The 10,054-nt window shown below is 42.9% G+C and overlaps 1 protein-coding gene across 3 annotated transcripts in view; it reads right to left on the bottom strand.

Moving 5' to 3' along the window:
* The window catches only part of NRG1 (neuregulin 1), a 130,703-nt gene that overhangs the window by 5,357 nt on the left and 115,292 nt on the right, over positions 1–10,054 (bottom strand). For all 3 annotated transcript variants that reach the window (XM_031059058.1, XM_005423582.2, XM_031059060.1), the window contains exons 5-8: positions 8,819–8,921; positions 5,072–5,198; positions 4,420–4,550; positions 3,753–3,956 (exon numbers count right to left, since the gene is read on the bottom strand). In XM_031059058.1, coding sequence (XP_030914918.1) covers positions 3,753–3,956; positions 4,420–4,550; positions 5,072–5,198; positions 8,819–8,921 — 565 coding nt within the window. The remainder of the gene's footprint in view (positions 1–3,752; positions 3,957–4,419; positions 4,551–5,071; positions 5,199–8,818; positions 8,922–10,054) is intronic.

Here is a 10,054-nt window from a genome sequence, read left to right as displayed (position 1 = left end):
TTCTCGGGGGGGGGCTGCCCAAATCTTCTCGGGGCCTCTCTCCCTCTGTCTCTCCTGGGGGGGGCTGCCCAACGCCTCCTGGTGCCCCCACCACCCTTCCATCCTGAGGGGTCAGGCCTACCTCTGCCGGGCCGCAGGTTTTGCCTCCCCCGCCCAGCTCGAAGCCGGGCAGGGGAGGCCTTGCCTCTTTGCTGGCCGGAAATCAAAGAGAGAGCTCCCAAGGGAGTGCTCTGCTTCTAACCCCTGTGTTCTCAGAGGCGCATCCACCCTCAGTGGCCAAGCCTGGTGTCAATTTAAAATCTGAACACCTATTGGCCTCTGGCCACTCCATTCCCAGAAAACCTGCTTCCTGTAAACCCACGACAGGTAGTCAGAGAAACACTTGTGCTGCTCCACTCCTGGGTGCTAGCTACCCTGGCTGGTAGATCTGTCTGCAAAGAAGCACAGAGTATCATTTGTCCTCATATGGGAACAAATGCTGAAAGACAGCATTGTCTGGCCTAGTGCCCATGATTTCTCTGCAAAATTTGTCCCTGTTCTGTGGGAAGGGTAGTGGTCAGAAGTGATTTCTGAAAATGAAGCTCAGGTGCCATTACAGGGTTTGTCCTAAAGAAACAGAACAAAAAATGTGAAGCTCTCAACTAGTTTTAATCAGTAGACATGCTATGAGGTCATGTGGATTCATGCCAGGTGAGGATCTGCCTAAAACCAGTCCATCAAAAGCACAGTGCCCAGCATGACACTTTGCATGGTCAGGCTTTGTTTTTATTCTTATCCTAAATTCACCTGCCCGAATTTCATCTGTGTCTACAGTTAAAATTGTTCTGAGCACCATCACAGACCCATTGAGAAAATCTGTATGTCTATGATTGATGTAGTTATTTAGTTTTCCATTAGTGGTTTATTTATCTGAGCCTGAAATTACCAAAATAAACTTGAATCCATCTTTCTTATCCAATCTGTGACTCAGTTGCACATATTACACTTGACAAAAATGGAGTTACAGGAAAAGGGAGAAAATGGGATGGATTCTGGACAGATGTGCAGCAGCATAAATTGATTTCACTAGAGGCGCATTGATTGCACATTGATTTACATGAACTGAGGAGCAAGAGAAAGGAAAAAACCAAACCTGGAGTTATGCATAGGAATTAATCAAGTTGGTTAAGCAAAGGGCAATGAATAGGTCTGTGCATTGGATGAATTAAGTAATTTTTCTGCTTCCATGACTGAGCTTTTAATTCCTTTCACATTTTTAATAGGCATTGTCTGAAAAACTGAAGCCTTTCTACTTTCCCAGTTGGTACACCGTTGGATATATGTCTTTATGACACACCGGATTTTAGCTAAACTGGTTCTGTTAACCCACTGAGTTGGTTAATTGTGTTCAATGTACTGTGCAGGCTTCCAACAGTGTCAAGTTACTCACACTGAAGTGTTGTGCATTCACACATTTCTGGTCTGTTCCCCCACAACCTAACAGAGCAGTGCTAACTAGCTGCTGTCTGCAATCTGAGGCTCAGGAGCCGAACTTGTGCAGCTCTAGCCCATCCTGAAAGGAAGGTTAAAAGGTGATTGATTTATCCAGCTTCATGGCCAACTATGCTGGCTCAGTGAAAGGGGATCAGAGCATACCCATGGCCATCCAGCACACATTAACTTGTTATATGCTGCCAGCTTCATCATATAGTCCAGCCTTTTGTGCAGAGACAGTGTTTTTTGATCTCTCCTGTAAAACAGCTAAGGACATCCAAGACAAAACTGCTTGTGCTCTCTGCTTGTGTACACAGGTGGCAGGGCATGGGGTCCAGGAAATATATGGGTAATGCAAAACAACCCCTTGTAATGTCTGTTCAATTTAATTTGAAAATTGAGGGAGTAGAGCCTTGGTCTACCAATTCACAGTACAGCAACATGTGATGGCTTCAGGAAGTAATTTGTCAGCTCTTACATTCCTTTATGTTTCTGAGTAATTTTTAGTTCCAAATAACTCTAACTTTCTCCCTTATATACACAAGCCATCTCAGGAACAATTGGTGATGTATTTCCTGCTTGCTAAAAAAAGATGAGGCCTGCAATTAATGCCCAGGGAACTATCATCTCCCACGTTCCAAATTTGTGATTGCTTCAGGCACAGGCAAGGATGTCAATGCCTGATGAATTATCACAGAAATGTTGCTGTGATTGACCTATAGTAGAGCCTCCAAGAGACAAATTGATGAAATGCCTTCTTTCTTCTTAGAGAAACAAAAAGGAATATGGTCTCCCCTCTCCCCCAGCGCCACCCCTCCAGTTCAATCTAAACAGTTTGTATTAGAATGATGCTTTGGGTGTCCCATGCAATGCAGGCAGACAGCAAGAATGGTCTTCACTTCTCACATGCAGATGCCCAAATATACTAAGCTGTACTACTCACCATTGGTAGGCGTGTGGCCGTGCATCCTGCTCAGTTCCCAGGCAGGAGACAACATGGTATTTACTGTTACAGGTCCTGATCCAGCAAAGCACTTAAGCACATGCTGAGCTCTACCCATGTGAGTAATCTGGCTGATTTCAGTGAGCCTACTTGCATAATTAAAAGATAATCTTGTCAAAGTGCTCTGCTGGATTGGAGCCATGGCTGTTTATGTCATGTGAGCCATGTATCTTCAAATTAAATTCCATAGTAAATAACACAAAATTTTTAATGAGAGGGTAGTTTATTATCCTTGGTGGTAGTACACTCAGGGTCCTTCCTCAGTGGTCCCTCTTCCTGCTGCTTAGCAGTTGTTTGTGTGGCAGAGGGAGTACCACAGAAATGGCGTTTGCTGTATGTGCACATTCATTTTTATGAAAACCACAATTTGTCTCCTACACAGCTCAGTCTCCTTGGGGATTGCCTGGCTGCATTTTTGGCATCATGGACACTCCACAAGGCCAAATCTCTTGTGATTTCGAAGTCCTCAGAGAACCGGTCCATAACCTTTTGTTTTCCTTTTATTCTGCCTAAGATTCCAGAGATAAAAGCTCTTTTTAAATGTCTTGTTTCTTGTCAATCTTTCTATTGCTATTCTGGGCCATCCTGAACTAAAATGCTAGCCTAAACCTGAGCAAGATTTTTTCAGTTAAAGTTTTTTTGTGACTGATGTACTTCTAGGCAGACCATAGGAGCTGATGAACCAATCTTTTAAGAGAAAAAAATTACTTGGTTGGAAAACTCCTGGCCAGGTTTATTTATAACTGCTCCTGATTTAATAAGGGCCTGAGTCCTTCTGGCTTGCACTTTGTGTTTCTTGCTTTTATTTAATAAAGGGTTAAGGGGATTTCAGGAGCTGGAACACTCCCGAAAGTGAGTGGTGGCATAATTTCTATACTGGTTAGGAGTCCTTAGTGCCCTCCTCCTGTGGATCAAAACATTACTTTCTTACTGCAAAATCTGCCAGTCTTCTCACTTGCATCTTCTAAGAAATTGGTAAGTAGTCAAAGTTCTGTTTATAGTTTCCAATGGAAATTTCTAACTAATTACTCCAATGGAGCTTTTCCAAGTGTGAACTGCTGGCTAATAGGACTAAATTCAGCAGAGGCAAGAAGGGAAGAAATGCTTTTGGTAGACTTTAAACTGCTACTCAGCTCTCCGCCTTTATGAATAAGGACATGCATGCCCTACAAGAACAGCTGCACTGTCGCATTTTCTCCTGCACTCCCAGGCTTTGAAACCACCTGAGAAAACACCAGGTCTTGCCAGCTGAAAGCAATGGGGTGGTGTGTCCTACCTTTCACTGTGAGGAGAATCTCGGTAGGAATCGGGGGTCTCCCTGGCGTGCCGGAGGAAGCTGTTCCCTTCCCGTGGCCCACCAATGCCGTTGAGACGGCCCCGGGGCCCTGCTGGGCTGGCATGCCTGCTGTTCTCCATGGAGGAGCTGACGAGCACCGAGTGGCTTTCAGAGAGGATGCTTTCAGTGTGGCCATTGCTCCAGCTGGAGAGCAGCAACCATTTGGTGGCAACTGTATGAGCAGAAGTTTAGACAGGGAAAGGAGGGGCTCTGTTGCCACACAGGATATGCAGCATACCCTTTGGGTGGGTAAGTGGAGCTGCAGAATTTAGAGAATCCACAGGAATCAAGGTGATTTTGCATGTATGGATCAAAGGAGAGGGAAGGAGGGCTTTCCAGTCATTAGAACTGTCACTGATTTAGCAATTTGCATATACTAAAATTCAGTGTGACAGTATTGGAATGCCATTCAGAAAATAAAGGTCTTTGTCAATTCTAAGAGAAGATAATTAGTTAGGCGATATGACATCAAATATTGTTAGCCTTAAAATGAAAACACTATGAAGGGAGCATAGATCTTCCCTGCTTTGTTGTTTTACACATTTTTTGGCTTTACAATGGCAACAGATCAGATATTTCAGCTGCTATTTGCCTTCCCCTCTAGTACCTGTGGCTAGATGTCTGGGTGACTGTCACGGAGTGATGTGTTGTCGAGGTGTAGTGGCTTGTAGAAAACGAGGTCTCTGTTTCTCGCTCGATGACATGCTCACTGGAGATTACATTTTTTGAAACGTACTGCTGAAAAAACCCAGACAAAGCTCAGGTTTACAAACTGTAATTCACAGCACATTTGTAGACATAATTCCCAATCCTTCCTTCCCAGATTTCAACCTTTTACATGTGCCAAAGCACAAATTTTGTCATTTAAATACATGCAGAAACCATACTGACACACTTTAGGACATTCATATACACCTCTGTGTACATAGCCCATCTAGACTCAAAATAGGAGGAGACAAATGATGAAAGTAGCAAAGGTCTGCATCACAAACAAGCTATAAAAATGTAGTTAACAAGGGAACGAGTCCCAGTAGACAGATGTGTGGAAAAGCAACCTCCCATTACCATCAGATACACCAAAAATACTATTCTCTGACGGAGAAGACAGCAGCAGTTTGCGACAGCAATTTTTTCTGTGTGGAGAAAGCCAAGAGAAATCAGTCACCAGCCTGCAGCAGCAGGTAGATGTTTAAAAGCTGTGGGGTGAGCTTTCCTGTGGCACTGGCAGCCTAGGCTGAAACACATGCAGTGAAACTTACATTGACGAGCTGGACGTTATCGGGCGGTGGGTTGGGGTGGTGCGGCCCATTGGCCATGTTCATCACGTTGTTCCTTTCCGAGCGCAGGCTCTGACGAAGGCGGTCATGCAGCTTTTTCCTCTGCTTCCTGTGCATGAAACACAGAAACAGTTTTAATAGACAAAAGGAGAGCAGCTGCACCTCTCAGCATATTGATGTTGGTGATAATAATGTAACATCACTTTTTTTGCCAGAATTGTCTCCACTGCTGCTAGAGCTCAGAGTAACTCTGAAAACCACAGGCCTAATTGCAGCTGGAGCTGTGGGGACCTGCACAGGGGAAAGATATTTGGGATCCCTTCCAGGAGTCAGCAGGACAAAAGGGGACAGGAATAAGTGAGAGGAAAAGGGAAGCCATTTCTAAGCAGTGCTCTGTCTTAGGAAGAGAATTTTCTGCACTCAGAAGGGAGGGGGAAGAGATTTTAACCCAGACACTTTGACACCCTCACAAGGGCCAAGGCAGAGCTTCTGACAGCCCATCAAGTTACACCTCTCCATTCACCACAGGGAGCTGAGGTGTCTGTGCCTCACAGCTTGCTTGCAGACACTGGAACATGGTCTTTGTGATGTGGCAGTTACACATTTTTTTGGAGGGATTCATACCCTACCGCAACAGTGTACTTCAAATACATAAATGTGTTATGGAAGAGTGCAGACTAAGCCTCAGAAATCCAAAGTGAGAGTAAACGGCATAGGCCTGAGCCCACAGACTTCCTGGCAGCTCTGGAAGGTTTTGTTTCAGCAACATCAGATTTGCTCTGAAGCCTAATGATTACCAGGTGGATGCCATGGGTGCATTTAGTAGAACTATCCATGTACTAATGACACGATCTCTGACTGACTTTGATGCTTCTACTGTCTCCTGTCCTTAGCTGCTGTTTCCCCACTTGCTAACAATATGTAAGTCCTGTAAGATGTGCCTGAGGGAGCTGGGGTTGTTAGGCCTGAATAAAAGGAGGCTCCTTCCTGAAGAAAAGGAGGGTTACCCTCTCACTCTCTACAACTGCCTGAAAGGAGGCTGTATCCAGGTGAGAGTTGGCCTCTTCTCCCAGGCCAGTAGCAACAGGACAAGAGGAAATGGCCTCCTGTGCCAGGAGAGGTTCAGGTTGAACATCAGGAGGAATTTCTTCATGTAAAGGGTTATTAAGCATTGGAACGGACTTCTCAGTAGGGTGGTGGAGTCACCCACCCTGGGGTGTTCAAGAAATGACTGGTCACTTAGTGCCATGGTCCAGCTGATAAGGTGGTGGCCATTCAAAGGTTGGACACAATCTCATAGGTTTTTTCCAACCAAAATGTTTCTGTGATTCTGTAATCCTTCCAGCTCTCCACAGAAGAACGTTTCAGAAGATCATTACAAGTTGTCAGCAGCAAAACTTACAGCATAGTAAAACCTGGCTATGCAGAGCACACTAATTAAAACACCAAAATAAATAACCAGAGAAAGGGCTATTCAATTTCAGACCTAATTTACGAATATTACCCAGTTTTCTCTCATTACATTGGAGAACTTCCACCACACTCTCACAGAATCCAGGGCAGTGAAGGGAGGATGCAGGCTTCAACACACTCTGGAATGCATATGACTTTGGCTGTGGCAAAAGCTAAAATACTAAGCTGTATGCAGATAGAGATGGCAGGGTAAGAGATAACTATTTTCAATCCTGTTTTGAACTCAAGGGGACTATTTCAAGCCTTACAAAAAAGGAGAGTGAGGAAGTGCAATAAATATGCTGAAGCTTGATAGTCATGAAAGCCTGAAGACAATGAAAACATGATTTGACATACAGCATTTCACATATTTTCTCTGTATGTATGTGCCTGGATAGTAGAAAATGCTTAATTTATATCACATCACATGAATGGCATATGCAGATACATCTGTCTTGGAAATGCTCCTGTCTCAGAAGGATACACTCTGTGCCTCATGTGGACTTTATGCTTTGAGGATAACCAGGCATCATCTTAGGACATGTAAGCAGTTAAGGTGTATAGAGATATTTGAGCAGTGCCAGGAGATATTTGAGCTACCCAAACACCTCCTGGGCTGAGAAGCAGCACTCAAGCAAGGTTTTAATTTGATTTAAGTCTCCCCTTCATGAGGCTCTGGAGACTAAGAACAATCTGAATTCCTGAACATGGTAGAGAAAGCAAGTTCCAGAAGGAGTCTGAGTTTGTCATCTACCGGACTGAAATCCTGGCACATGTAACCTGGGAATCTGTCCCTAGAAATCTGCATTATTCCACCTTCAGTGACCAGTGTATTTGAATTTGAATGCTTTTATCTGTGCTGGTGGTCCTGTAGTAAAAGGACACTAACTAAAAAAATTACTCTACAAAACTGAGATGAGAGAATAATGGGTAAGCTAGTGTGTACTTAAGAAGCTTTTATATTCTATGTAAATGATGTCCAAATAAAGCACTTCTGAATTAAGACTCAGTGTCTGAAGCTAATGCCTTGGCAATTTAGTAGCAGTATTTCTTGCAAGGAGACCAACAATATCTAAGCTATTAGATTATTACATTGGTTGTTCTCCTAACACCATTCCAAGATTTATCCTGGTTTCTGAATTTTCCCCTATTTAGGAAAAAGAGCATATGCAAATCATCTCACAGATACCACTCTGGCATCACTGCTGCATTTGGAGGGCCATGTCCTGGCATGGGACACTCAACAACTGTTTTTGAAAACAGTTAATTTTTGGTTCACAGTGATTGCTGATGTCTGGGGCAAAAAGGCATCCAGACCTCTGATGGATTCTATGGGCTCTTTATACAGAAAATCTTACTTCAGGATCCTGACTAAATGTTTGTTGAAATACATGGAGATGTGATTTCTAAAAACCAGTAATTGATCTGATTTTTTATTACTGTTTCAGCTGCTTCCCACTGACCACTGGCATAAGGTTATGGGTAGGAGCAGCTGTGTGTATGTGTCTGGACTCTTGCTGAGAGGAGCAAATGATCTCCTTCCTCCCCCGCTTTTAACACATCCATTATTGGTGGGGCTTACAACAAAAACCAACTGCCAATCAGGCCTTGAAACAGTAAATCAGGTTTATACAAACGTGGAATATTTATGATAAGGTCTTTTTGTGTTTTGTTGGGGAGATTTATAAAGGCAGCCAGAAGTTTTGGCAGCAGAAATTCTGCTGATGTTCTGTGTAATTTATAGTCCAGAGCGCCTCATGCATGTTTGAGAGTCACCCCCTGTAATTTAGAGACTCACAGAACACATTTAAATGCCTACTTTTGCATTGAGAACGCCTTAGTGTTCAATTTTTTGGCCTTTGGTGTATAGTAACTTTTACCATCATTAATTGTGTCTCAAGTACAAACAAATTAGCCTTATACATAAAATTCACTGCTGGAAAGCAACATGATTCCAGGGTTGGAGTTTGTTCCTTTTCAACAGGGAAAACCAGCTGAAATGGGTGATAGAAAAGAAAGCAAACAAAAAAAGACAAAAAATTTCAAATTACATTTGAAGACTGAGAATCTTTCAGATATCTCTCTTAATTTTGCACTGCTGATGGACATGGAGACTCACATTCATCTGGCTTGGACCAGAGCACCCTGGTCACATGTTTGTCTCTTAAGCTCACCTCTAGAGAAATGCTGCTACAACCTCATGCCCAGAGAAGCTACAGTCAACTGGGAAGGCCCTGACCAACAACCAGAGATATGAAATAAAAGAGAAAAGTTTACTTGGTTTTGCAGTAGGCCACCACACACATGATGCCAACTACTAGAAGAGCAATGCAAATGCCAGTTATGGTCAGCACCCGTTTCTGGTACAGTTCCTCAGCTTCTAGAAAGGGACAAAAACAGAGAAAGTCACAACATGGAGGATGGCTAGGCAAGGAGCACACAGTCAACAGCTGTCATGCTACAAACCACTGCACAGATTCACACAGCCACACTGAGACACAGCCATCACACTTCAGGCAGACTCATTATTGACTGCAAGAACAGAACTACACCACAAATTATTAACACAATACTGGGGATGAGAACAATTACAGAATTACAGTCAAAAGTCACTTTTTTGTTTTAAAGCCAACAAGAATAATATCTAAGAAACAACTTAGTTGACAAACACAGCATTTGCTGGAAATAAAAATGAAGTGTGGTAAGGTAATAACAAGAATTTGCAAATGCTTTGGAAGTTTTGCAAAGACAGCTGGAATGAAAGCCATTTTTACAGGTCTTATGAGAAATTTATTTTATTATTATCTTTTTTGGATTGTTTTCACATGCAATATCCCTCTGGTCCCACGCCAATTTATATCTCAGCTGTCTTTACACGAGAAATTTTAAAATACTCTTGTACATTTGAGATATGAGCTTGGCTTGTAATTATATCACCAATGGAAATGAAGACAGGTTTTGAGCTTTGGTCATAAAATTCAGACTCTTTCTCCAGTGCTCCTCCTAAAACACAACAATATCCACAACCAGCAGTGCCTTGTGTGAGAGAAATGCAGAGTTTCAGCTTGTTTGTGACCAACAAAGGAACTCTCTATCTAGGGTGGCAGCTTGCTCAGTGATGACAACTTGTTACCAATCTCATCCATCAGAGATATTTCACTTTTATAAAGATGTTAGTAGCACTGCTAATGTTTGGGCTAGAGCTACTGATGCTTTCCAGCCTTGCTCATGCTTGGCAGAGAGCAGTGCTGAGTGCTCTGCTGGGGAAATGTTACGTAAGGAGTTCTGAAACACAGGAGTGTTCTGTGTTGACACTTTACAGATGAGGATTTGTGTTCCTGCTGTTAGGACAAAAATGGATGTTTAGCTTTACTCAAGTCTTATTTTTGATTAAGCAGACAGAACAACAGTGATCTGCCATATTGACCAGAGTCAGAATACCATCAGGTGATTAAAAATAAATGAATGAATTAGAACTGCTTTGCACTACCTTTGGGATAAATGTCAGCATTA

This window comes from Geospiza fortis, unplaced genomic scaffold (genome assembly GCF_000277835.1).
Source record: "Geospiza fortis unplaced genomic scaffold, GeoFor_1.0 scaffold167, whole genome shotgun sequence".
NCBI lineage: Eukaryota > Metazoa > Chordata > Aves > Passeriformes > Thraupidae > Geospiza > Geospiza fortis.
The sequence above is the reverse complement of the archived record's forward strand: the minus strand, read 5'-3'. Positions and strand labels throughout refer to the sequence as shown.